The sequence below is a fragment of the Chiloscyllium plagiosum genome, chromosome 21 (genome assembly GCF_004010195.1).
Source record: "Chiloscyllium plagiosum isolate BGI_BamShark_2017 chromosome 21, ASM401019v2, whole genome shotgun sequence".
Lineage (NCBI taxonomy): Eukaryota > Metazoa > Chordata > Chondrichthyes > Orectolobiformes > Hemiscylliidae > Chiloscyllium > Chiloscyllium plagiosum.
In genome coordinates this window covers 5,475,626-5,503,534 of record NC_057730.1, presented here as the reverse complement: position 1 = coordinate 5,503,534, position 27,909 = coordinate 5,475,626, and the positions used below count along the sequence as shown (strand labels likewise).

Sequence of the window (27,909 nt, the reverse complement as noted above, 5' to 3'; positions counted from 1 at the left end):
GCCCGGTCGCGGGCCCCATCCCCCCCCCCCCCCCCCTCCGCCGCCTCAGAGCTCGGACGCTGAGGGCAGGAGAGAGCGGCTCGAGGTCCGACCGGTGAGGCAGCTTTCGCCCGCACAGTTCGCGGTCTTGTAACAACTGCGTGTGGCTTTCGCGGGGAGGGGAGGGGGAAAGGGTGTCGTTTGCTTCTCGTTCAGATCCCGGGCGCAGTTCTAAAAGGAAATGAACCGTTAATCCGAAGTGAGCGGCTCTCCGCCGCCTCGCCGAGGAGCTGGAAGCTGTTGTGATTGTTTTGCTCGCAGTGCCCTGTGGGAGTTGTAGTCCTCCAGCCCCGGCTTCACCCGTCACTTATTGCGGATGCAGCGGGGCCCCTTGGACTACAACTCCCAGAGGCCCCCGCGGCTCCGGCCTCCTCCTCCTCCTCCTGCCGACTGAGACCAAGGGGGTAAGGGGAAGGGAGCGGGAGGTGAATGATCCCCGCCGCCCCCCCAGTGACTCTAACCGGCTTTCCTTCACCAGGAGCAGTGTAGCTGCGTTTAGCGGTTCAAGGCTCTTGCTGAATAATCGGTTTTAATGCTGGAGGAACGGTGGAATTTTTCAGAAACGAATCCTGAGCCGAGCGAAAAAGCACCTCTGGCCAAATTCTCCACTTGGAGTGTTTCACATGTTGGATGTAATGTAATGTAATGTAATGTGAGGTTGATACCACAGCAATGCAAAATTGGTCATTTGCAAATGTTTCTTAAAAGTCTGCCCGGTACTTTTCAAGAGGGCATTATCCCTTTTAACTTGGCACAGTTCTTCATTTTGCTGGTACTGAATTTGCTTGTGGATTGATATTCACGATATCTGTTTCTAGCCAATTTAGAATCTCAGGATAGCTTTTTTTTTTAATAATAAAAAAAACGAGCCTCCCATCTAACCTCGGGTGACTGACTACCTGCCATTTTCAGATGAGGATGTGCACACGATTGTAACATTTGGAGGTACCTGCACATGTCGAATTGCAGTATCCTGTGTGGGAAATAGTTTGTTTTTGTGAATATTGCAGTTGAATTTGAAGGTTTTGTTTGGTTTTAAAGTAGTTGCATTTCATGGGACTCATGTCTTGTTTTAAACACCTAATTTGTATGGTTGTCCTTTTATGTTTATAAGAAGTTTTATTTTTAAAGGTTGTAAAAGATTTATGGCATAAGCAATTATCTATTTTGATTCATTAAGTTGTTTTACAGACTGGATACCAGATACTTCAGAGGATCAAATTATCTTTCAGCTTCAAAGTTTTAATGCAATTTAAGCCCCTCTACCCCCACCTATCAACTGTCATCCTTCCACCATGAGATATGACTAAATTTCTTGCACATCCTTTTTGAAAGTTTTTAATTGCTCATTGATTGGTGTTTGTTTTTAGTTGAGAAGCACGAAGTTGATTAACCTCACTAAACAGCCCTTTTTCTTTTAAAGACACTCCTTAGTCAATCGCCTTTGTATGATTTTGTCTGATTTTGTTTGATTAAAACTGTCTTTTTAGAAAGCTAAACTAAAGTGAAAGGGTTATCCTAGTAGATTTTAGTGTTAAATATTTTCAAAAAAACAATGGGGTGTATCAAGGTTATAATCAGTGATTAGTTAAAATCAACATTTTTCTGCATTCCCTTAATGCTTATTCCAAAATCACAATTACTTAGTGACTGTTAGTCAAAAATACTCAATATTCAGGTAAATGCAGCAACCAATTTGTTCAGTGCAGGTTAAAATAAATAAGTGAATAAAATATTCATCAATAAGTCTGAGGAAAACTTGCTGTGCTGAAATCTCCACTAGTGTCTCTCCACTATCTGAAAAGTGCAAGACAGGGTATAGTAGATAGGGATGCTATTGCCCTGGACAGAATATATTGAAAAACAAAAAAAGGTACAGTTGCTCTTCTGAGGGCATGCTACAGACATCCAACTTAAGGAAGATGGTTAGCTCAGCATTGGTTCATTTCCTGCACTGGCTGAGGTTGCCATGATGTACTCTCTTTCTTAGCCTGTCCCCTTGCCAGAGGTGTGGGGACCCTCAGGTTGAACCACCACCAGTCATCTCTCTGTAATGACCCTGTAGTCTGTTCAAGTAATATAATGAGATGGATAGATGAGCACATTTGCATGGAAATTAGAAAGGTGCAGGAAGAAGTGATGATTCAGTCACCTGAGTCAGTACTGAAACAAAGGCAAGCTTGGGGATCCCTGCATGCATCTGTGCTTCTATAGTCGCCACACTCTCGTCAAGGGATGTCCAATATTAGTCTGAGGCTGTGAGGAAGGCAACTGTTCAGTGCCTTTTCTTCCTTGTGAGAGTCCTCTTTGCCTTTGCTGCTATAAAGGACAGTATTAAGAACATGAACTTTGTATTTATGGTTAATTTACTGCTGGTCCACAATATTGACATGACATTTATAGCCTTGATAATTCTGGTCAAAAGCGTGGTGCTGGAAAATCACAGCATGTCACGCAACATTCCAGGAGCGGTACATCTCTGGTCTTGTATTCTAAACCTCTTGAAAGCTAACATTGCATTTGCCTTCCTAACTGCCAACTGAGCCTGCATGTCAACCTTATGAGGATCCTGAACTAAGACTGCCATGTCACCTTGTGTTTCTAAAGCCTTTTCCCTTCAGAAAATAGTCGACTCTTCTATTCTTCCCACAAAAGTGTAACATTTTACTTTCCTGCATTATTTTCTATCTGCCACTTCTTTACCCTGTCTTGTAACCTGTCCTGTTCCTTCTGCAGCCTCAACATGACCTGCCCCTCTGTCTACCTTTGTCATCTGCAAACTTTGCCTTCAGTTTTTTTACCTGGATCATTAATGTTTAACATGAATATTTGTGGTCCCACCACTGACCACTGGAACACTACTCGTCATTGGCTGTCATGCCAAAAAAGACTCCTGTCATCATTGCCTTCTGCCAGTCAGACAGTCCTCTATCCGTGCCGTACTTTGCCCCTAACACCATGGGCTCTTCTCTTATTTAGCAGCCTTGAATGACACCTTGTCAAAGGCCTTCTGGAAATCCAAATAGATCACATTCACTGGTTCTCCTTTGTCTAACTTACTTGTAAATTGCTCAAAGAATTCTAACAGATATCACACATGATTGCCCCCTTGACAAAGCAGTGCTGACTCAGCCTTATTTTACCACACGTTTCCTAGTATTCCGCAATCTAATTCTTAATAATGGAGTCTAAAATCTTACCAGCGACCAAGATCAGGCTAAATGTCCTGTAATTTCCTTCTGCCCCTCTTAAACTAGGGTCTTAAATTGTCAAGTTGAATACCTTGCCATTAGTTCTGGTATGCAAAGATATGCTTTCATTTGAGTTGTTGAAAATGTACAATAGCAACATGGTGAATAATATGCCCAAGAGAGAATGTGCCAGAGCTGCAGCAATTTAAAAAGGCAGCTCACCACCACCACCTCAGGGAATCGAGGGATTGGGAATAAATATTTGCCAAATTTGCGAAGCCCAAAACCCATGAATTAATTGAAATAAAGAATACAGTCCTGCTCTATCTTGTTGCTAATCTTGAAAACATCTGTTGCTTCATCATAACTGAACTGGAGCTATATATGTTTGTATGTAAGAAGACAATGGTGCGTAGGAGGACTTTTTTTCTGTACAGGTAGAGGTGGCTGACTCCATTAATAGGTCAGAGGCGTTGGTGTTGCCTGCTCTATTGATGGGAGTTTCCTGTCACTGGCAAAATGAGGAAATCATATTTGCAGTTGCTTTACCAGCTCTGAAACTGCACTGAAACTCTACGTGTTGCCAGAGTGTGCAAAATGTTAGGCACTAGTAAGTTTTTTTTTGGGAAGGTATTTGGAAGTAGAAACCTTGGTAATTGTTAATGTCTGTAATTTCTACCCCTCCCCCACTCCAACTTCTGTACAAGGTAACAATGTTTGTACCATGAATATCCTGAAGCACAGCCCTTTCCTTTCAACAGAAAGACAAAAGCTCTGTGTCGTGGCCATATTGATTTTCCACTTCTGATTGTTTTGGGTGGAATGCCATCTTTCCTTGGGCTTTACCATTGACAAGACACCAGTCACTAGCCTGATCTTTGTCACTGGTAAAATTGTAAACTCCATTATTAAGAATTAGATTGTGGAATACTTGGAAATGCTGCATTCTACGATGGTAGGCTTGCTGTCCAACTCCTGCAGGGTTATGTCAGGAATGACAATGAGAGCTGCTTCCTTGTCAAGATTGTGGGTGGCACAGTGGTTAGCACTGCTGCCTCTCAGCGCCAGAGACCCGGGTTCAATTCCTGCCTCAGGCGACTGACTGTGTGGAGTTTGCACGTTCTCCCCGTATCTGCGTGGGTTTCCTCCGGGTGCTCCGGTTTCCTCCCACAGTCCAAAGATGTGCAGGTCAGGTGAATTGGCCATGCTAAATTGCCCGTAGTGTTAGGTAAGGGGTACATGTAGGGGCATGGGTGGGTTGCGCTTCAGTGGGCGGTGTGGACTTGTTTGGGCCGAAGGGCCTGTTTCCACACTGTAAGTAGTCTAATCTAATCTAATTCTTTGTTGCATAGAGTATGAGGGAGTAATCCCATCACCTTTAGTATGGCATGTTAGGCTCTTGGTGATAAGACTGTCTTTGCCAAAGGAATTGCTGGGTTTGTTGCTTTTTGCAGAAGGGATATGGAGCGGCAATGTGAACTCAATGGCCCAGTTCTAAAGTGTGTTTGAGGCAGAGGGGCCTAGCTATACATAAATCTTTGACAGGCTGTATGGAGAGAGTGGTTAGCAAAGCATGTCATTTTGGGCTACATAAGTAGGGATCTTGAATACAAAAACCTTTTGGTTAGCCAACAAATAGCATTGCATTCAGTTCTGCTGTAACACGTTAGAGAGAATGTGAGAGGATTCCAGAGATTTGGAAACTTAGTTGCGAGGTTACATTGATGAAGGTAGGCTTATTCTCTCTCGTAAAGGAGAATGAAGACTTGATGTAGGTGTACCAGATGACAATTGGCTTAGATCCTATAAACAAAGAAAAGTTTGCATTAGCTGATGTTGTAAGGACTTTGTTCATATTTTTAAGATTTTGTACAAGGTATGCATGGAGATTGTGAGGAAGTGATTTCTTCAGCAGTGAGTGCAAATAACCTGAAACCACTGTCCATAAGGGTGATGGAAGTTGAGATGGTCAAAGGAAGTTGGATGGCCGTTTCAAAAGAAATAAACTTTCAGGGAGAGAGTCGGGATCGTGGACTGACTGGATTGTCTACAGACCATGAATGGCCTCCTGCTCTGTAAATCAATTGCCTCTCTTTGCCAGTATATGCACAATTACACAAACACTTACCTTGTCCTTGATGGCGTCAAGATTATGTTTGTTATCCCATCCACTGGATTGAACATCAGTTCCCGACCCCAGCACGATGTAATTATTATGTGATGCGATGACGCAAGTTAGAAAGCCACTTTGGATAATTCCAAACCTGTGACTCAAATCAACTAAAAGAAAATGCGTTTCAGGAATTTATTCATTCATCCTTAATTGCCCTTGAGAAGGTGGTAGTGAGCTTCTCTCTTGAATCACAGCAGTTCACTTGATTTAGATGCACTCAGCGCTGTCAGGAATGGAACTCCTTGGATCTTGATCCAGTGATGATAAAGAAACAGCAATTTTAATTTCAACACACCATCGTGTAGTAGTTTGGAGGGAAGTTTGCAGGAAAGTTTTCAGGTAGTGGTGTTCACATGCATTTACTAGTGTTATATAAAATTGCACATTCTTGAAAAAGAACTGTCCGATGGATAAAAATGCCCATAAATATGACAGACCTGTGAAAGCAGGTTGTTTTCTTAATGACTGCAGCTTCTTGTTTTTGGAGAGGGGGCAAATGGTGGGTGAGTGGGAAAATGCAGCCATCCTTCGGTGTAATATTTGACAGACGTATACTTTCTTCAGCACAATGGTACATGTTGTACACAAAAGCTGTGAATAGAAACAGAAACAGACTCTTCGGAATGCCTGTTCAGAATCTAGATTTTGGAATTAAAACAGTAAAGTTGCTGGAATTGATGTTCTTCTGATGCAGTAGTAGTTTGCAAATATATTCAGAGCTTAAAGTGTTGCTGGAAAAGCGCAGGATTGAAGAAGGGTTTATGCCCGAAACATTGATTCTTCTGCTCCTTTGATGCTGCCTGACCTGCTGCGCTTTTCCAGCAACACACTTTTAAGCTCTGATCTCCAGCATCTGCAGTCCTCACTTTCTCCTCCTTGCAAATATATTCAGACAAGTTTTATTAAACATGTCTGTGTAATATTTGGATGTTTTAATCATCCTTGGCAATATAAATTAGCTTGGATTTTGTCAATGCAAATATTAATGTATGTTAGCACTACACTTAGAATTGTTTTGTGGCAGAAGTCACGCTTTCAATAGATCTGTACCATTTGTAACTTTTTAAATAATTAAATGTACTAGGAAGAAGAGCACAAACGAACCAATGTAAAAACAATTTGCTGTATGAGGTAACTACATATGCATGACCATGGAAAGCAAATGTGTTGATACATGCTAATTAACCACCTGAACCTTGTTACGTGGACAGTTTGTATAGAAGTATCCCTGTAGTCTAACAGTTATAATAATTATTTTGTGGGGTCTTATAGTGCTGTGAAAATGTCCCTATCTGCAATCCAAATTCAAGCCCCACTTGCCCTGGAGGTGTAAGAGCAGGTTGACCTTCTTTAAACGTGACAATAAGAAAGTTTACTGTGCTGCATAGGGCTTTTTAAAAAAAAAACTATGCATACCATACCTCAATTATTACAATTTGCTTCAACAACTATTGAGATACTAAGTGGGTTTTCATAATATGGAACCAAAAGTTGTTGAGAATTTAAAATTCTCCATGGCGTGGCACAGTTGGCATTAGTTAACACTGCTGCCCTACAGTGGCAGGGACCTGGGTTCAATTTCACTCTCAAGTGAAGTTTTCACATTCTCCCAGTGTCTCTGTAGGTCTCCTCCAGGTGCTCCAGTTTCCTCCCACAGTCCAAAGATTGGGTGGATTGGCTGTGTTAAATTGCCCATAATGTCTAGGGATGTGCAGATTAGGTGGATTAGTTATGGGGGGGTAAAGAAAACTCTTACAAGGATGCCTTCCTTGAAGAAGCTCTCTGCCTCTCTCTACAAAGATTTCAGTGAGTCCCTCTCTCACTGCACACCCCAGGTCATCTCCTCTGCACAGAAGCTCTTCAGCCACATTCTGAAGCAGACTCGTTACCACAGCCATATCTCCTTTCTCAGCACCTGCCTACGGAAGCATCTGCAGACATCAACCTGGATTAGTTATGGGAAATGGGAAAAGGTGGGTCTGGATGGGATGCTCTTCGGAGGGTTGTTGTGCTCTTGAATGGGCCGAATGGCCCACTTCCATGTTGTAAAGATTCTGAATAGCTGAATAACCAAATCTTCATGACTGAGATGTGATTTAAGATTTAATTCCTTGCACTTAGCATGATTATGTCAAAGGCCTCCAGATATTTATGTGGGGGGTAAAGAAAAACAGGATTTGGAAGTGTTTTTTAGAGTGAAAGCTGCTGATTAAAAATTAGGTTTTGCAGAGTTTTTGATGGGCAGGTTTAGAAATTAATGAAAAGCATTAATGACTGTGGAAGGGAATGCATATTTCTTGAAAATTAAAGAAGCAGAAAGTGATAGCTAGCTGGTACACAAGTTTGGTTGATGTTTTACAGGTTTTGTAGAGCAAGATGCTATAGAAATTAACTTAGTCAAAGGGTCTGAAATCAAAGTGTGGGGCAGAAAGGCAGTGCATGGATTCAAATTCAGGTGGTTTGTTGGCAGAAAAAAGCCCTTCATTGATAAAATTTCCAATTTGCTAAATGTTTGCATGGTATTCTGGGGAAAGAAATGTTTTCTTAAAAAACTAAATTCATTGAAAAAGCAGCTAAATATTTGGATGGTTGCTTAAGGAGTTTGCAGAGAAATTTTTTTTCTAGATGTTTGAATTGGAATGGTTTCAGCGCTTTTCTGCCATATATCTATCTTATAACATTCTCTGCAGAAAATATGAAACAGAATTCAGCTCATTCTGCTAAATAGGATTGTAGAACTATGAAGTAGTTTTCTCATACATTCCCTGAACAATTTCATAAACAAATTTTCTCTCGTCCACACGTGCTTTCCTCTCTCTCCCAACTCTCCCATCCACCCTATCATATCTTCATAAAATGTTAATTTCTAAAAACTAATAGATATAAAGCTCAAATTCTCTGCAAGCACATAGTTCTAATAGTTCCCCATTTAAATTCTTTCAACCCATTTTCCTTCAGCCATCAATCTAATCTTGAATATTGACAATAGTTTCAACCTCGACCACTGACCTTGAAAATAAATTCCACACGAATGAGAAACAGTTTGTTTCCACCCACTCTGTCCCATACCTATTAAAATCTGATGAGGGGTTAGCAAACTTAATTGATTTTACGTGACCTAATGAGCTTTTTCTGCATTAATAGCAGAAAGGAAGTCTGTATTCTATATGCTTACAGGTAGAGTGATTATCGGGGACTACAAACTATCCCTCAATTGAGGTGATTCTCAGCATGGATAACACAGTAACTACTGAAGGTGATCCTCTTCAGGCACTTTGACTGATGTTTAAACAAGTTATCAGTTCATTTGAGGTTGCTGTGTTGTCTTCGTCACGTAGTTGATTACGCTACTTGATAGCATTGTTGTCATAGATACACGACTTCACATAAAATTTTATGTCTTATTAGTTAGTAATTCCTACGTAGTTTCAGTCCACACTTCATTTCAGGTATTTTTGTCAGATATTGTTTCACCAATGCAGTTTTTTTCTCAAGTTGTTTTGTTTCTGCAACTAACAGCAGTGATGCACATCCTCTCCTCTAAGGTTTATTCCTGTATTTGAGCAATAGCATTAAGTCACATTATTCACCATTTTAATGTCTCTATTATGGATGTTTGTATCCATCTATGTAAAATAAACTATAATGATACCAAATAAGAAAGTGCTGAAATTAACTCAAATTTAGATCTGAGCTGTGATAATGTGAAGGACCACAGACCTAAACGTTTATCTCTGTTGCACCGTCTACACTAGAGCATCTCCAAATAGGGCGTTGTGATCCCAAGTGTGGTTGCGAGCTGAAAATTCAGAGGTCATGTGTTCAAAAGCAGTAATGACCAATTTCTGTCAGTCCCCCTCCTGGGGTTTCTCTCCCTGAACAATAATTTTCAAGCCTTGAAATGTGGTCACAGTAGGAAAGACATTGGGAACTACTCCTCTGTGTAGATGCTGCCTGACCTGCTGAAATCTTTTCCATTATTTTCCTATTTCTATTTCCAATTTCCAGCATCCTCAGTATTCTGCTGTTTGATTAGTACAATTAATGTCATTCTCCTACCATGACAAAAATACTAATTAGAGAATAACAAAAGGTACTTTATAATTTTTTTGCTATACACATTGCGAATTGTACAGGAAAGATGACGTTTCTCAGAGGGAAGTCTAAATCTGTTGAAATCTTTGCAACGGTGCAGTCAAGAAGTGATCTGTAGTGGATGACTGCAGTATGGTCAGGCTGGAGGATGTGAAGAGTCAAGTTGAAGTGCTATTAGAAGTGATTGAGAGGAAGGAAGTCTCAGTGGAGGAGAAGTAGGAGATTGGGTGAAAAGAGATTGAAATATGAACTTAAATTATGTATTCAAGTCAGATTCACAAAGGTCAATACTGAAGGATTGCTCTAATCTGAGGTGTATTGGGTGAAGGTGAATCCAGTCACCTATAGTGGAACAAAGGGAGCTCAGAGGTGAGAGTATGGAGACTGTTGTTGAGACAGAACTGGAAAGCAAGAGACATGGAAAGATTTGAGCACGAGGGTGAGAACTTTAGCTCTATCACTTTAGGAGCACAATTAGGCCATTCAGCCCATCTGCTGCACCGTTCAATGAAATCCTGGCTGATTTCATTTTCAACTTTGTTTTCCTTTACTCAATAACCCACCCCCACCCAATTCCCTTGCTGATTAAAAACCTGTTTATCTCAGCCTTGAATATGCACAGCCCAGCCTTGACAATTTTCTGCAAACAATAATTCCATAAATATATTACCTTCTGAGAGAAGAAATTCACTTTCATTTTGATAAATCTGCAACCTCTTATTTTGAGATTATGTCCTCTACTCCCAGACTTTGTGTCTACAAGGGAAGCATCTTTTCTGCATATACCCAGTCAAGACCCCTACAAATCTTGTATGCTTGAATAAGGTTACCTCTCATTGTGCTAAGTTCCAGTAAGCATGGGTCCCACCTACTCAACCTTTCATATCAGCCTGGTGAATCTTCTCTGGACTGTCTCCAATGCCAGTGTATCTTTTCTAAATTAAGGTGCCTAAAACTGTTGGCTGTATTCCTGCTCGGGTCTTAATGCCTTGTATAGTTTTAGCACAACCTCCATTCTATACTCTGTTGGAACATAGAACATAGAACAGTACAGGCCCTTTAGCCATCGATGTTGTGCCCAGATCAGACTAACCTACATACCATTCATTGTACAAACTTCCATGTACCTATCCAAGAGTCGTTTAAATGTCCCTAACATATCTGACTCTTCTACCACTGCTGACAGTGCATTCCACGCACCCACCACTATGTATAAAGAGCCTACTCCTGACACCTCCCCTAAACCTTCCTCCAATTAACTTAAAATTGTGTCCCCTGTGATAGACATTTCAGTCATGGGAAAAAGTATCTGGCTATCCATTCTAATTATGCCTCTCAACATCTTATACACCCTTATCAAGTCACTTCAGTGGGAAAAGTCCTAGCTCCTTCCACCTTTCTTCATAAGACATGCCCTCCAGTCCAGGCAGCATCCTGGTACGTCTCTGCACCCTTTCTAAAGCTTCCACATATTTCCTAAAATGAGGCAACCAGAACTGAACAAACTATTCCAAGTATGATCTAACCAGGGCTCTATAGAGCTGCAGCATAACCTTACGGATCTTAAACTCAGTTCCCCAGCTAATGAAAGCCAACATCCCATACGCCGCCTTCACAACCCTATCAACTTGGCTAGCAATTTTGAGGGATCTGTGATCCCAAGATCCCTGTGTTCCTCTATACTGCCTTTAACCCTGTATTCTGCATTCAATTTCGACTTTCCAAAATGAATCATTTCATACTTTTCCAGATTGAACTCCATCTGTCATTTATCAGCCCAGTTCTGCATCCTGTCAATGTGCAGCCTTCATGTCATCGGCAAACTCACTAACCACCCTTCCACTTCCTTATCCAAGTCATTTATAAAAAAAATCACAAAGAGCCAAGTTCCCAGAACCGATCCATGCGGAATATCACTGGTCACCGAGCTCCAGGCTGAATACTTTCCATCTACCACCACCCTCTGCCTTCTATGGGCCAGCCAATTCTGTATCCAGACAGCCAGGTTTCCCTGCATCCCATGCCTCCTTACTTTCTAGAATTAACCTACCATGGAGAATCTTATCAAACACCTTGTTAAAATCCATGTACACCACATCTACTGCTCCACCTTCATCAACATCCTCAAAGAATTTAATAAGGTTTATGAGGCATGACCTGCCCCTCACAAAGCCATGCTGACTATCTGTAATCAAATTATATGGATTTCCAACTAATCATAAATCGTATCTCTCAGAATCCTCTCCAATACTTTGTCCATTGCTGACGTAAGACTAACTGGTCTGTAATTCCCAGGAATAACCCTATTCACTTTCCTGAACAAGGGAGTAACATTTGCCACCCTCCAGTCATCTGCACTACTTCAGTTGACAGTGCCAAAGGCACGACAGACCTTTCCCCTAATTTCTGTAGAACCTAGTTTGTATCCCGTCTGGCCCTGGGGCTTTATCTGTCCTAATGTTTTCAAACTTTTCAGCACGTCCTCCTTCCTAAAATCAGCTTGTTCTTGCATATCAGTCTGTTTCACGCTGTCCTCTCAAATGTCAACGTCCCTCTGTGTAGTAAATACTGAAGCAAAGTATTCAAAAGAACCGCTGCTTCTTCATCTGACTCCAGGTGCAAGTTCCCTCCACTATCCTTGACCAGTCATACCCTCACTCTGGCCATCCTCTCATTCCTCACACAAGTGTAGAACGCCTTATGGTTTTTCTTATCTTACCTTCCAAGTCATTTTCATGCCCCTTTCTAGCTCTTCTAAGTCCATTCTTCAGTTCCTTCCTGGCTACCTTGTAATCTTGTAAACATCCTTGCAGCCTCAACCTGAGCTTGCTTCTTCCTCTTAACTAGATGTTCCACATCCCTTGTCATCCAAGGTTCCTTCACCCTACCGTCCCTTCCTTGCCTCAGTGGGACAAACCTGTCCAGCACTATCAGCAAGTGCTTCCTAAACAACCTCTACATTTCAGTCTTGCATTTCCCTGAGAACATCTGTTCCCAATTTAGATGCCGCAGTTCCTGTCCAATAGCACTAATTCCCCCTCCCCCAATTAAATATTTTCCCATACTGTCTGCTCCTATCCCTCTCCAGGAGTATCATAAAGGTTATGAAGTTGTGATCACTATCAATGAAATGCTCTCCCACTGAGAGATCTGACACCTAATATGGTTTGTTGCCAAGCACCAAATCCAACATGGCTTCCCCTTTTTAGATGGCCTTTGACATATTTCATCAGGAACCCTTCCTGGACACACCTGACAAAAACTGCTCTATCCAAACTGTTTCAACTATGTAGGTTCCAATCATTATTAGGGAATTTGAAGTCACCTATGACAACCCTGTTACTTCTGCACCTTTCTAAAATCTGCCTCCCAATCTGGTGCTCCGTGTCTCTGTTGCTCTTGGCAGGTCTGTAGAAAGCTCCGAATAAAGTGACTGCTCCTTTCTTGTTTCTGGCTTCCAAGTCTCAGTAATGGCCACAACATCATAGTTCCAAGTACTGATCCATGCTCTAAATTCATCAGCCTTAATCCTGATACTACTTGCGTTAAAGTAGACACACTTCAACCCATCCCACCTACTGCACCTTTGCCCTATCAAGTGTCTATCCCTCCTCACAGACTCTCTGCACGAGTATCTGGCTGTTCACTACATATTCTATTATCTGATCTGTAGCTTAGGTTCCCAGCACCCTCTCCGCCAATCTAGGTTAAAGCCCCTCTGAAAAGCTCTAGCAAACCTCCTGTCCAGGATATTGGTGCCTTCCAGTTCAGGTGTAGCCCATCCTTTTTGTACAGGTCCCACCTTCCCCAGAAGGTGTCCAAATGATCCAGTTATTTGAAGCCCTCCCTCCTACATGGCTGTGCTGCTACGTGTTCATCTGCACTTGCTCTCTATTCCTAGCACGTGGCACCTGTAGCAATTGAGATTACTACTCTGCTCGTCCTGCTGTCTCGCTTCCAACCTAACTCCCTATATTCTCTTTTCAAGTCCTCTTCCCTTTCCTTTTGAAATAAAGACAATCATTCAGTTTGTCTTTTCTATTATCTGCTAAACTTGGCTGCTTGCTTTTTATGGCTCATGGATTTAAAAACTCTCAAATCCCCCCGTCTGTAGCTTTCTGCAGCCTTTACTTAAATAATACTCACCTTCTCTATTCTTGCTGCCAAAGTGAATAACCTCCGATTTTTCTTACAATAAAACGAAGTGCAGATGCTGGAAATCTAAAACAAACAGTGGTGAAGAAACTCAGGTCAGGCAACATCTTGTAGAGAGACCGACAAAGTTTCAAACCCTTCGTCGGAGCAGTCTGACACCTGAATAGACCAGAAAAGCTGGAGCAGAAGTATTGTGGGGAGATTTAGCAGGAGTGCTCACAATGGAATGATTTTGGTAGAAAAGGCCTTGCTTATTTACACAAGTTTTAGGAGCCTTGTTAATTAAGTTGATAAGATTTTGGTCTCTGATTTTTTTTTAAATTGATAGTGGTGAATAATGTCGGAAGAACCACCACCTCCATATCCTGGGGGACCTTCTGCTCCATTACTTGAAGAGAAACCAGGACAGCCACCATCAGCAGGTACAAATAATATTTTGGCTAAAATATTTTGTAAAATACTTACTGAAGTTACAAGCATATTGCCCAAAATTGGGCAGTCCGAAGACCAGAATTTACAAAAGTATTGTGAGCGTAGGTGAAACGTCTGACAGTTTGTCAGTTATTAGGTGTGTACTTCAATCACTGTTGTGGCAGTAAATCAAAAAGTCAAAACAAAACTGTTGCAGAGAATAGGACAGTGTTTTATTATAAGAATATCTTTTGACATAAAGTACTTGTATTAAAAAAAAATGCTTTTTGTGCAGTCAAAATACTTCCTTGTGATGCTGAAAGTGAAAGGTTGAGATGGAGGAAGACCCAAATTCAGCATGATTTCTGTCCTAGAGGTGCTGGATTTTGGACTTTGCAGATATCTGAAGAATAAATCTGTCTCCATGCTGAACGTCATTAGTGGAAATATTTGCATCAAAATTTTTAAGACTTCAGAACTTTTGTGTGATCTGAATTATCGACTTTTCTTTCTTTTTGAAAAATCACTTTTATATTGAAAGGGAACAGAAAATGAGGTTAGATTAACAATGCAATTTGAAATCCATTACAAAATTAATTTGATATGGCAACTTTACCTTGCAAACACATTGTGTATTTAAATTACATATTTAATATTAGTGATTTTTAAAGATGTGATGAATAGTAATCCATATATAAATTTGGTATTTACAAGACATTTTGCACCTAGGATGTCCTTTGCATCTTGAGCTGGTAAAGTGTTATAGCACAATGTATAAGAGTGGACAACTGCAAAAGGTGAAAGGCAGTAAGAATTAAAAGCAGAACAAGTAACTAGAAAGCTACCACTGGAAAACAATTCGGTATTCACAATGCATCAATCCTGAAAGTCATTTACATGGTGTGATTTAATGTTTGAAACATTATTGAATGTAATTAAGGAAATTGTTCTTTGGTAAATGAAGCTTGTAAATCAAGATTTTGGATTTCTAAGTCTAATTTTTAAAGGATCAAAAGTACTGTTTTGATACAGTCCATTGAATTTATTTTGTCTTTTTAATATCTTGATTTCATCAGTTTCACCAGAACAATGACTGTTAACTGCATGTTGATCCTATAGTTTGACTTTGCATGTTGTGTACAACAGCATCAGTAAGTGTTTTGAGGAGGGAAGAGAGTGGAGGAGTTCCTGTTTTACAAGGTGTGCACCTCCACTTTAACCTTGATTTTTGAGTGTGTCATCCTTTCAAAGGTATAGGCAATTGAGCATCATTCACAAATGCAAGTTTTGTCTGATTGTTTTATTAATGACTCTTAAGTAGAAGCTGTGAAACAGAAAAAGTTGGACAGGGTGGCTCGGTCGCACAGTGATTAGCACTGCTGCCTCACAGCGCCAGAGACTGGGGTTCAATTCCTGCCTCAGGCATTTGTCTGTGTGGAGTTTGCACATTCTCCCCGTGTCTGTGTGGGTTTCCTCCCACAGTCCAAAACTGTGCAGGTTAGGTGAATTGGCCATGCTAAATTGCCCGTAGTGTTAGGTGATGAGGTAAATGTAGGGGAATGGGTCTGGGTGGGTTGCGCTTCGGCGGGTCGGTGTGAACTTGTTGGGCCGAAGGGCCTGTTTCCACACTAAGTAATCTAATCTAATCTAGAATTTAATCATCTCGGGAGGGATAAACAATTATCTCTTAGATAAGAAAATGTTACCTCAAAATAATAATTCACACTATCATTCAGTTGTATTTTTGTTACAATGTGGAAATATTTTTGCCTGTTTCTTCAGTGCATATGCCGCCCATGACTACTCAAACTCATGGGTATTCTGTCCCACCAGACGGTGGACCACCTCCTTATGAGCCAATGGCGCAACCAGGATTTGTACCACTCCACACACCAGCAGAAGGTGGTATGCCACCACATGGTAATTAAATATCAAAAACTTTAGCATGATTGCTGAATTTGTGAATCTGATAGACAGCTGATTGAACTGACCTTCATAAATATGAAACAATACTGGTCGTTATGTAGATATTCGGAGTTAAGGTGTGAAAGGTTCAGTTTTGCTTTTCAATTAAAACTTTATCAGAAGTATTTCCTGTATAATGATTCAACTGGTTTGGTGGAATCCAATGTTGTGTTATAGAGACATAGAGCATGTCACAGCATGGAAACAACTCTTTTGGTCAAACTCGTCCATGCTGGCCAGATATCCTAAATTAATCTAGTCCCATTTGCCAGCACTTGGCCCATTTCTCCCTAAGCCCTTCCTATTCATATATCCATCCAGATGCCTTTTTAAATGTTGTAATTGTACCAGCCTCCTCCACTACTTCTGGCAGCTCATTCCGTACACGTACCACCCTCTGTATGAAAATGTTGCCTCTCTCACCTTTAAAACTATGCCCTCTAATTTTGGACTCCCCTCCCCTGGGGAAAAGACTGGCTCGATTTACACTATTGATGCCCCTCGTGATTTTATAAACCTCTATACAGTCACCCCTCAGCCTCTGAGGTCCCAACCTATTCAGCCTCTTCCTATAGCTGGCCTACATGTAAAATTAAAAACAGAAAATGTTGAAAATAGCTGGCCTAGCAGTATCAGCAGAAGCAGAACTGAATTCTGATGAAGGGTTACAAATTGAAACGTAAGCACTATTTCTGTGCAGAAGCTGACACGTTCTTGCAGTTTTTTTTGCTAATAGGCCTAAATAAGTTTTCTTTCAAAAAGAACCTCATTCCCATGCTATTTTTAAAATTTGTGTGATTTACAGTGTCTCTTCAAATCCAGCCTTCTCAGTAATAAATTAGTAACCACATATAACTCCTGCATTATTCTTCTTGCAGTGGAGAAAGCATTGGCTTATTGGTTCTGGTGCGTAGATTGTAGAACATAGACTATTCAGCCCTTTTGAGTCTGCTCCTCCATTCAATGGGATAAAAATTGATCTAATAACCATCAACTCCACTTTCCTGTCTTATCCCCAGAACCCTGGATTCGCTTTATGATTAAAAAATCTATCTCAACCTTGAATTTAACAACTCAACCATTGTGGTAAAGAATTCCACAAATTCACTACCCTTAGAAAAGTAAAGTTACAAATCACACAACACCGGGTTATAGTCCAACAGGTTTAATTGGAAACACACTAGCTTTCGGGGCGTCGCTCTGGCATCTCCAAATCTTAGAAAAGTAATTTCTCTTCATCTGTCTTAAAAATGTGACCTCTGATTCTGAGATTATGCACTCTGATCCCAGACTCTCCCACAAGGGGAAATAACCTTTCTGCATCTACGATGTCAGGTCCTGTTTTAATACAGGAACTTCTCATTCTTCTAAATTCCAACAAGTATCAGCTCAACCTATTCAACATCTCCTTGTAAGGTCGACCCTCCATACCTGATATCAGCCTAATAAATCTCTAGACTGTCCCCACTGCGAGTGTATCTAAGATAAGGGTCCCCCAAACAGTTCGCAATATTCCAGCTGATTGGTTGTAGTAGAATTGTACTCAAACCAATCAGGTGCAAGTTGCAGAGTTCCCATGTAAACTGAATCAAAAATGTCTCAAGCCAGGTCGAGATGGTGACCAATCTGTAGAACTGAATTAGTCTTGATTAAGGAAATTTTAATACTAAATATTCCAGTTTGCTCCGAGATGAACTGTTACACACTCAGTATGCAGCTATAACACAGAATGCAGCTATTTATCCCAGCCGCTGCACCAGAAGAGTAGTCCAATTTGTCCCATGCTTCATTCTTTTTCCTTGCAACTTTCTTTCCTTCAAATATTTATTACTTTTTTTTTTAAAAGCTAGTGTGGAATCCACATCCATCTATATCTAGTGCATTCAAAACCAAGCAATATGTTTGGTAACTTTTTTTTGCTTATGTTGCCTCTGTTTCTTCACAAATTAACGTCTTCCACTTCCCAACTGTTAGCTGTTGGAAATCATTTCTCCTTATTTCGTTTAACTAAACCCTTCTTCATTTCAAATCCCTCTCATGAATCTCCTTAATTTTCTCTCCTTAAATGAAATTCCAGGTCCTTCATCCCTGGAACAGTTCTAATAAATCTCTTCTGTGCTGCTTCCCAAGACATTACAGCCTTCATAAAGTTTGATGTCCAAAATAATTTTTAAAATATGAGAGAAGTTGAAGAATTATGTACCTTCCTGGTACTCTTTGCTGAATAAAGCTGCTGTTCTGTTCTGTGCAATCTAGGTTTTATGTTCCAGTCATAAATTTAGAACCAGATGTAAACCAAGCATCCTCCTGGATGCTACACCCAACTCTTCAGAAATGTGGAAAATTAATTCTGATAGGCAATCTATCTATATTCTAATCATGATAAGCAGCAGTTTATGAGTGAAACAGCATGAGAATGACCTAGAGTTTTCTGTCAGTGAACATTATAGAATGTCAAATGGTACCAAAATGTGAATTTTAATGTTTTGTCCATTTTGTTCACTTTTTAAAAAAAAACATTGTGGTTTATGCAAGTTTAAACTGCTATTTCTGATGTACCTCAATCACATTATCTATGTACTAAGCATGAATGTAACATAGCATTGTGACACAAGTTCAAAGAGCTACAGGAGCTCAGCTTGAGATTTAGTGAGCTTACACCAAATTATTTAAACTTTAAAATTAACACATTTTTGCAAGGCAAGATAATAAAAAATTGAGCTGCCTTTAACATTTATTGGTAACGTTACTGATCTTTCTGTTTTTCTCATTTTTCCTGGACAGGTTACTATCCAACAGCTGGACATTACCCACCACCAGGCCATTATGTACCCCCGGGTCACTATCCTCCCCCTCCTGGACACTATGCACCTCAGACTGGACAAACAGCAACTGTTATAGTCCCCCCAGGTGCTGCAACAACAGTGACAGTGCTGCAAGGGGAAATGTTTCAAGCTGCACCAGTGCAGACCATGTGCCCTCACTGCCAGCAGACCATTACAACTAAGATCACTTATGAAGTCGGCTTATTGAATACTTTATTCTGCCTCTTCTGCTGTTTTGTGGGGTAAGTAACTACCACAGAAGAATGATAGAAATGAAAGCTTATGGAAACTTCTTGAGGTTTCTTTGGTTATAAAGAATTGCACACAAACTGGAACTCTGAATTAAGGTGAGTTGAATTTCACGTGTAAACTTGTGACCCACTCTTCTGACATATCAGTGTATCTTTTGGTCCTCTGCTTTGACTTACTAATCCAGCTACTTTTGTATTGTCTGAAAACTTTAGCAGTACACCTTTTTCCTAATTATTGGTAGATGCAGTGAACTGGTCACAGAACAGTATCTTGTGGAGTGTAGCTAGTCTTTTTCAGAGGTTCTTTCCATTAAACCAATTTTCAGTCTTTGACTTCCTGCCAGGACCATCACAGAAGCCAACCTTTCATCCATGGACTCCGTTTACCACAGCCCATTACCACAGAAAGATTGCCAACATCAAAGGTCTCTCCCACCCTGGCAACTCTTTCTCACAATCCCTCTGGTCAGGCAGAAGATACAGAAGCTTGAGCACATGCATCAGTAGGTTCAAGAACAGCTTCTTCCCTGCTGTTATTAGACTGATGAATGGACTCTAACTTATACTGATTTCACCTAGCATGTGCCTTGTGTGATGTAACTTGTATGCCTCTGTCTAATCTTATTTTTCACTCTTTGGTTTGTATGTCCTTGCTTACTATGATCTGCTTGTACTGCTCGTAAACAAAGCTTTTCACTGTACTTAGGTATTTCAATTAATCAAGAAACAGTGCTGAAGATTTTGGCACCAGAACAAGCTTTTTCACTAGCCAAACTGCTCCAGTACGGCCACAACACTGGCATTTAACCAGCAGTGTAGACAATTTCTCAGTTATGTCCTGTACACAATCCAGACCTTTTAATTTGCTCTGTCTGATCAGCAAAGTGATGGAAATGGTTGGCAACTGTTCTCTCAAGTGGCACTTACTTAGTAGCAAATTGCTTATTGATGCTCAGGTCACTCAGCTCCTGAACCCATTCCAGCCTTCTCCAGAGGTGAGAGATATAACTTCAAACAAAATAATTAGACCTAGGAGATTAATAATGATAACTAACTGCAGGTTTCAGTCACCGCTTGGCTTGCTAGACAACTAGAGAGTTGGATCAGATTAATGGCACAGACTTTTATCCCCATTCCAGACTGGTTCTGCTTCCATGTCCTACCCATTGTTTTAACAAAAAAAGTACCCTAGCAATTTACAGTGCTTCAGAAATAATCACCATGGACATGCAGAGAGCTGAAAAAGAAGAATGAAATATTATCATTCTTCTCACCCAGTTTGACTTGTTTTGGGCTTGCTCACTCTTTGGAGATGCATTTAGGTCAACTGTATAACTAGGCAGAGAATTAGTTTTATACATTTAAATAGAAAAAAATAGGAAACATATAAAATGAAAGGAGTCTATTATTCCCAAGTCAAATTTTATGTAATATGATTCTTGTAAAACATTTTTTTAAAAATTGTAATATCTAAAGTGCTTGAGAAATTCAGCAGGTCTGGCAGCATCTGTAGAGAGAGAGAAACCATTAATGTTTTGAGGGCAGTGATGTTTTATCAACGGCCCCAAAACATCAGCTGTTTCTTTCTCTACAGATGCTGCCAGTTGTGCTGAGCTTCTCCACCATTTCAGACCACCATCAACTTTGCTTAATTTTAAATAAATTGCTTAACTCTGTAAACCATAGAGAGCAGGTACAGGTTATCACATTATCAGTAACACTTAAGTGTTAACCAATTTGGAAGATTAAAAAAATACAGCAAACTTAGTTTTTGCCAGTCAATTAAGTGCCGATTAATGTGTAACGGTGATGTGTATATCCCTTGCAGTATATTTCTATTATTTACTGTGTGTTTATTACATTGATTTTTAGGAAGTTTGTTGATGTCTTAACATGGATTTTTCAGGGTTTACTGCGGTTATGTGGACCTTTTTTTGATTATCTGGAATATTGATCATCTGGCACACTCCTGGTCCCATAGGTGCCAGTTAATAGAAAAATTGCTGCATTTGAAAGGGACTCCCCTAAAAAAGTTGTTTCAACAAACTATGAAGCTTAAGCTTAAGATAATTAGAAAAATACAAAATAGTGTAGCGGAATAAACTTAGAATATTGCTTTTAAAAATCAAGTTGACCCAGAGGTCCAAAGGATACAAGTTTTTTTTTTTCCCCCACTTGTACAAGAAGACTGAGTTTTATTTTTAAATCTCTGCAAGATAACTGTGTGGAATACGTTCCTTGAAGTCCGAGAATGTATTTTTCGAGGAAATAGATGCCTGGCTGAAGCAAGTACTATCCTGGGTGGACAAGTTTGCACTCGGCACATTGTGTAATTCCTAGATGGCTCAGAATAGTTGCTAGAACAGTTTAGAGTTAAAATATTGGGACCTTGCCCCAAATATGAGGGAATATAAATTTGTTTTGTGAGAGTGTCTGGTTTTTCTAAACAAAATGGGAAATTCTCAGATTGTTGAAGCAAACTCTGATTTTATGGTTACTGCTAACACCATGAGTCTCTTGTCACCCAGGAGCTTGTTAATAAATGTTTGTGGTATTACATGGAAACGATTGTTTGGGTCAGATTCTCTCACTCAAAATGGAGAAGCACCTAAGTATTAGTTTGTAGAAGGAAAATGGCTAAGTGTTGCTTAACCTGAGAAAAACATCTTTTAATATTTACATACCTCCCAGTTGTGATGTGATGAATGTAAAATATATTTTCATGTTTTACTACTTGTAAAAACAACTAAAATTTTAATTTCAATTTGAGTTTCAGTTATATCAAACTGAATTCTGTAATGTTTTATAATTAGGATGAATAGTTTTGTTATTGAATGCATTTGCCTTTTAACGACAAGGAGCACAGCAGACTCCTGAATTGAATTGCATTTACCAACAGTGATTCCATAAATTACATTTACATGCTATCAGTAAGGCGTTCGATAAGGTTCCCCATGGGAGACTCTCTAGCAAGGTTAGATGTCATGGAATACAGGGAGAACTAGCCATTTGGATACAGAACTGGCTCAAAGGTAGAAGATAGAGGGTGGTGGTGGAGGGTTGTTTTTCAGACTGGAGGCCTGTGACCAGTGGAGTGCCACAAGGATCAGTGCTGGGTCCTCTACTTTTTGTCATTTACATAAATAATTTGGATGCGAGCATAAGAGGTACAGTTAACAAGTTTGCAGATGACACCAAAATTGGAGGTGTAGTGGACAGTGAAGAGGGTTACCTCAGATTACAACAGGATCTGGAGAGATGGGCCAATGGACTGGGAAGTGGCAGATCGATTTTAATTCAGATAAATGCGAGGTGCTGCATTTTGGGAAAGCAAATCTTAGCAGGACTTATACACTTAATGGTAAGGTCCTAGGGAACGGAATACAGGGAGAACTAGCCATTTGGAGACAGAACTGGTGGAGGGTTGTTTTTCAGACTGGAGGCCTGTGACCAGTGGAGTGCCACAAGGATCGGTGCTGTATCCTCTACTTTTTGTCATTTACATAAATGATTTGGATGCGAGCATAAGAGGTACAGTTAACAAGTTTGCAGATGACACCAAAATTGGAGGTGTAGTGGACAGTGAAGATAGTTACCTCCGGTTAAAACAGATGGGCCAATGGGCTGAGAAGTGGCAGATGGAGTTTAATTCAGATAAATGTGAGGTGCTGCATTTTGGGAAAGCAAATCTTAGCAGGACTTCTACACCTTAATGGTAAGGTCCTAGGGAGTGTTGCTGAACAAAGAGACTAGATTAGATTAGATTACTTAGTGTGGAAAAAGGCCCTTCGGCCCAACAAGTGTACACCGAAGCGCAAACCACCCATACCCCTACGTTATCCCTTTAACCTAACACTACAGGCAATTTAGCATGGCCAATTCACCTGACCCGCACATCTTTGGACTGTGGGAGGAAACCAGAGCACCCGGAGGAAACCCACGCAGACACTGGGAGAATGACTGTGTGGAGTTTGCACAGTCGCCTGAGTCGGGAATTGAACCCGGGTCTCTGGCGCTGTGAGGCAGCAGGCCACTAACATCCTTGGAGTACAGGTTCGTAGCTCCTTAAGTCGAGTCGCAGGTAGGTAGGATAGTGAAGAAGGCATTTGGTATGCTTTCCTTTATTGGTCAGAGTATTGAGTACAGGAGTTGGGAGGTCATGTTGCGGCTGTACAGGATATTGGTTAGGCCACTGTTGGAATATTGCATGCAATTCTGGTCTCCTTCCTATTGGAAAGATGTTGTGAAACTTGAAAGGGTTCAGAAAGGATTTACAAGGATGTTGCCAGGGTTGGAGGATTTGAGCTACAGGGAGAGGCTGAACAGGCTGGGGCTGTTTTCCCTGGAGCGTCGGAGGCTGAGGGGTGATCTTTATAGAGATTTACAAAATTGAGGGGCATGGATAGGATAAATAGACAGTCTTTTCCCTGGGGTCGGGGAGTCCAGAACTAGGGGCATTGGTTTAGGGTGAGAGGGGAAAGATATAAAAGAAACCTAAGGGGCAACGTTTTCACGCAGAGGGTGGTACATGTATGGAATAAGCTGCCAGAGGATGTGGTGAATGCTGGTACAATTGCAGCATTTAAGAAGCATTTGGATGGGTATATGAATAGGAAGGGTTTGGAAGGATATGGGCCAGGTGCTGGCAGGTGGGACTAGATTGGGTTGGGATATCTGGTTGGCATGGACAGGTTGGACTGAAGGGTCTGTTTCCATGCTGTACATCTGACTATATTTTGGTTAAATTAGCGTCTGGTGCCCCGACTCTTGAACATTAGGTTTCACTGACATATGTTTTTGTGGGATCTTATCTGGTTCCTTTTAAAATCTTATTATTTATTTTAAGACAAATACACTACACAATATTGTGTTTTTTGATTTGTAATATGGCTAAGCCCACAGAATAAAGCACTTGGTGTGAGGCCAAAATCTTTATCTGGCTTGCTGCAGTGCTCCAGTGAAGCTCAGCACAAACTGGAAGAACAATATCTTGCTTTCCACCTGGAGACCTTGTAATCTTCAGGACTCCAGATCGAGTTCAATGATTTTAGGACCTGAGCACCTTCTCCCTTGTCCTTCTTCCAATCCCTGCACACTAGGCCTTGCCATCACATGGGCTGCTACCATAACTATCTCATCGTCACCCACTAGCTGACCCCTATTCTCCCAGGCTGACCATTACCTATTCCTTTGTCTGCCCAGTTGCTGTTATTTCCCTCCGTGCTCCATCTCCACCCAATGCTGGCTCTTCCCCACCCTATCTTTAGCATTTTTTTGTTATATGAAGAAGGCCCACTGGACCTGAAATGTTAACTCTGCTTTCTATCCACAGATATTGCCAGACTTTGAGTTTTCCAGAAATTTCTGTGTATGTTTTGGCACTGTGATTTTATTTTGTAATTAAACAATACAAAAGGAACTGGATCTGTTTTGAACTTGGGCATTTTAGTCTGCAGTTCTAACCAGTGTGGGAGCTTTATTGGTGCAACAGATAACGTGTCTTTGCAATGTAGTAGTCTCCCTGTACCCACGGGGATACGTTCCAGAACATCCTGTGGATAGGAGCAAACCCATTCATTTAAATGGGAAACTACCTTCCTGGCAGCCTCCGGGTTCTGGAACATTCCCTTTTATATGTTCGGGCTGCAGGAAGCCGCAGGTAACTGAAACGCGGAAAATGATTCCACGGATACAGGGATTGCCCTGTATTTTCCAATTACCTTTTGAAGGTACCAGAATTTGACCTGTAACAAGTTAAGGTTGTAGAAATGTGGCTGCAAAGTTATTGTTGTTTTTAAAAGACTTTTTTTTTTGTTTTAATCTAGATGTGACTTGGGATGCTGCTTAATCCCCTGCTTGATAGATGATCTGAAGGATGTGATGCACACTTGTCCAAACTGTAAAGCTTACATATACACATACAAGCGGGTATGCTAACAAACATCCTGATCCTGTCCAAGAAGTGTTGGAATAAGTTTAAAACAGCCAACTTAAATTGTTCACTTTTTTTAGTTCAATTTAAATCTAATAATCTAAATGATTGTGATATTTACAGCAGTTACTGTGCTGTAATTCAAGCAACTGTGAATGCCTTACTTGCAGAACATATTATGTTGAATTTACCTATGTATAATTATGTGTAAACAGTATAAATGTCATTCCCTACCTAAAATATCTTTCTAACTTTTGAAGTTCCCTGTACAGCAAAACCTGTGCATAGTTATCTTTAAGATGGCAATTGGTTTTCAGTATTTATATATGCATATTTAGTCATTGTGCTGATGGTGTTTAAAAACTAAGGGAAAATAACTGGTTCTAGCTCAAAACATTGCACACCACAGTGATACTTTTGTGATGCATTGTTTATTTTTCAGTATGCAATTTGATAAATCATTAAAATGTTGTGTAGAAATTATCACAGGTATGTGGCTTTATACTTGAAACTCCAGGGGACAATATAATTTTGTCTGTCATCCCAAATGCCTCTTAATGGAATCATATGCATGAATGTGTTTTGTTGTAATATTCTTGCATTTGAGTAATTTTACACTTGCATCCTCCTGAAGTTTTAGTTTTATTTAGAAACCCATCCTGATACAGATCTCAACACCACATTTGAAAGTTGATTTGTAGATTATTGAGAATGGTACAATGAAGGCATGCTTTAGAAAGGCAGTATTTACTTTTGAAGTAAAATGTTTTGCTAAAATGTCAGTATTAATACTTGTCAGTTGATTGTTGCCAGACTGCTAATTTTAAACAAATGTTCAGAAAGTTCTAAACTGTCACAAATGATTTTGACTGTAATTATATTGCAATGATAGCCAGTCGTCATTTTTAACCCAAATGATGGAGTGTGTACAGCAGAGGTTCTAAAAATTACCATGTTTGAATGACTAATTATGCAGAGCTTAGATTTTGTGGGTCAATAGAAGTTTTTTTTATTTTTGAGGTTTTGTCTGTTACAATACAGAACTGTACCAGGATTTCCTGATGTTCTTTATAGTAACATTGTGAAACATTGTACAGAGCAGAAATCTTGATATATTCAGAATGTAAATGTAATATTATACTCTGATGCTTGTGCAATTTTTGGCAGCTTGCAATTGCCTTTGCTGAGAACTTAAATGCAGCATATGTGAATCTCCCACTTTGCTCCAGCATTATAATTGCAGAGATTTGTTACAAAACGTATTCTGCTTTGAAAGCAAATGAGGCAACACACAAGACATTTATTATAAAATGTATTTATCTTTAAGAAGCAGGAGCCAGAGCCCACATCGGCCAGTCATCTGGTTCTTTGTGTTTTAATGTGCCTGTTATTTAGCCATCAAATTAGCATTAAAAGTAGTCAGTATTAGATGTATTGGTTGTTGATGGTTAAACAAATTGTTTTAGATATCAGCCATGTTTCAACCAGTTTTGTTGTCTCAGTTCAGATTGCTATAAAGACTAACAGCAGGAGGGCAAAACAGTCTTCCTGCTTTGTCACAAGATCTAGCAGTTATCAAAGCAAACTAAACATACATCCAATAGTTCTCCAATTGTGTTTTATCAATTGAAGTGCATCATTGGAAGGATACCATGCAGGTTATTTTCTCAGATGGAATGTTTTGTGGGGGTCATTTGGTAGGTCACTTCTCATTGTTAAAGCATTTGTGAAAGTTGTTGGTTTTGAAAAGAGGCAAAACAGGTAATTGTTTATTTAGCCCAAAATTGCAGTTTTTAGTCATCCTGATTTGTTGGTGACCACGTGGGTGGGAGAGATTTAATTAATTGTTTCATACTGTGTCTTAATACTGCATTAGATCTTGATTGTTTCACAAGGATGCTGCCTGGGTAACTAAAATACATTTCCTTTAAAAATAGGTTGACTTAAAATAATCTAATTTGTAATTAAGTAACACAGCTTTTGAGTTGAAGCTTAATTATGTTAAAGCATACATGGTAACACAAATAATTAAATTCTCAAACATATGGTAATTTGTTTTGCACTATTTGCATGAATTCTTGTCTTTTTAAAGATATGCAAAGCTAACATTTACTTGCCTTCATCACCTTTCACATGGAATGAGCCAGGAAAAATTGATTATTGGTCCTAACATCTTTTGTATCTGATCTCCTTTGGTCTTTTAAGTGATATGATCATGTTTGCAAATCTGTTCTAAAAAGCATTCTTTGTTCTGGTTGAAAGTGGTGGTATGCTGGAAATATCTTAATTGCCAAGTGGCTATTTTCTGTAACTCAAACCATTATTGGTTGAGACAGCTTTTGTGTACAAGCTGATTGTTTAAACATTCCTACAATGTACATGTTCATGCATTCTCATGTAGAAATGGGTATATACACATTGGAGATTATTAAATGCTAATGGCACAATTTTGATGTGAAGCTCTTCTGATCTTTTCTTGGCTAAACAGCATAAGGATATGGGGACAAAGCAGGAACAGGATACGGAGTTGGTTGATCAACCATATTGAACAGCAGAGCAGAATGCCTTATTCTTGCTGCTATGCTGTGGTTTATTCCGATAATTATCCAATTCCACCATTGCTGAATCTGTGCCCTTGGTTTTCCTCACTGCATGCCTTTGTTTCATAACCGCAGTCTGTCCTTTTTTTTTACATTAAAGGAGCTAAATGTGCATGGAGAGGAAATCCTGAGCCAATAACTTGATTAAAAACTCTGGTATTCTGTCCTATTTGCAGCAGCATGTTTGGGATGCATACTAGAGTCATAGTCATAGAGATGTACAGCATAGAAACAGACCCTTCGGTCCAATCCATCCATGCTGACCAGATATC

General features: G+C 40.0%; 1 protein-coding gene across 3 annotated transcripts; it reads left to right on the top strand.

Annotated features, from left to right (window-relative positions):
- The first annotated feature begins 20 nt into the window (after positions 1-20).
- Positions 21-27,484, top strand: cdip1 (cell death-inducing p53 target 1). 3 transcript variants are annotated; one of them, XM_043711134.1, is made up of 5 exons: positions 21-94; positions 13,982-14,075; positions 15,847-15,984; positions 18,814-19,096; positions 24,931-27,484. In XM_043711134.1, exons 2-5 carry the CDS (start codon positions 13,991-13,993, stop codon positions 25,040-25,042), a joined length of 618 nt encoding a protein of 205 aa, XP_043567069.1. In that variant the 5' UTR covers positions 21-94; positions 13,982-13,990; the 3' UTR covers positions 25,043-27,484. The 3 variants fall into 3 exon arrangements, with proteins under 3 accessions (XP_043567069.1, XP_043567070.1, XP_043567071.1); XM_043711135.1 differs by having other exon boundaries at positions 54-85; XM_043711136.1 differs by lacking the exon at positions 21-94 and adding an exon at positions 356-443 and having other exon boundaries at positions 15,898-15,984.
- The last annotated feature ends 425 nt before the right edge of the window (positions 27,485-27,909 follow it).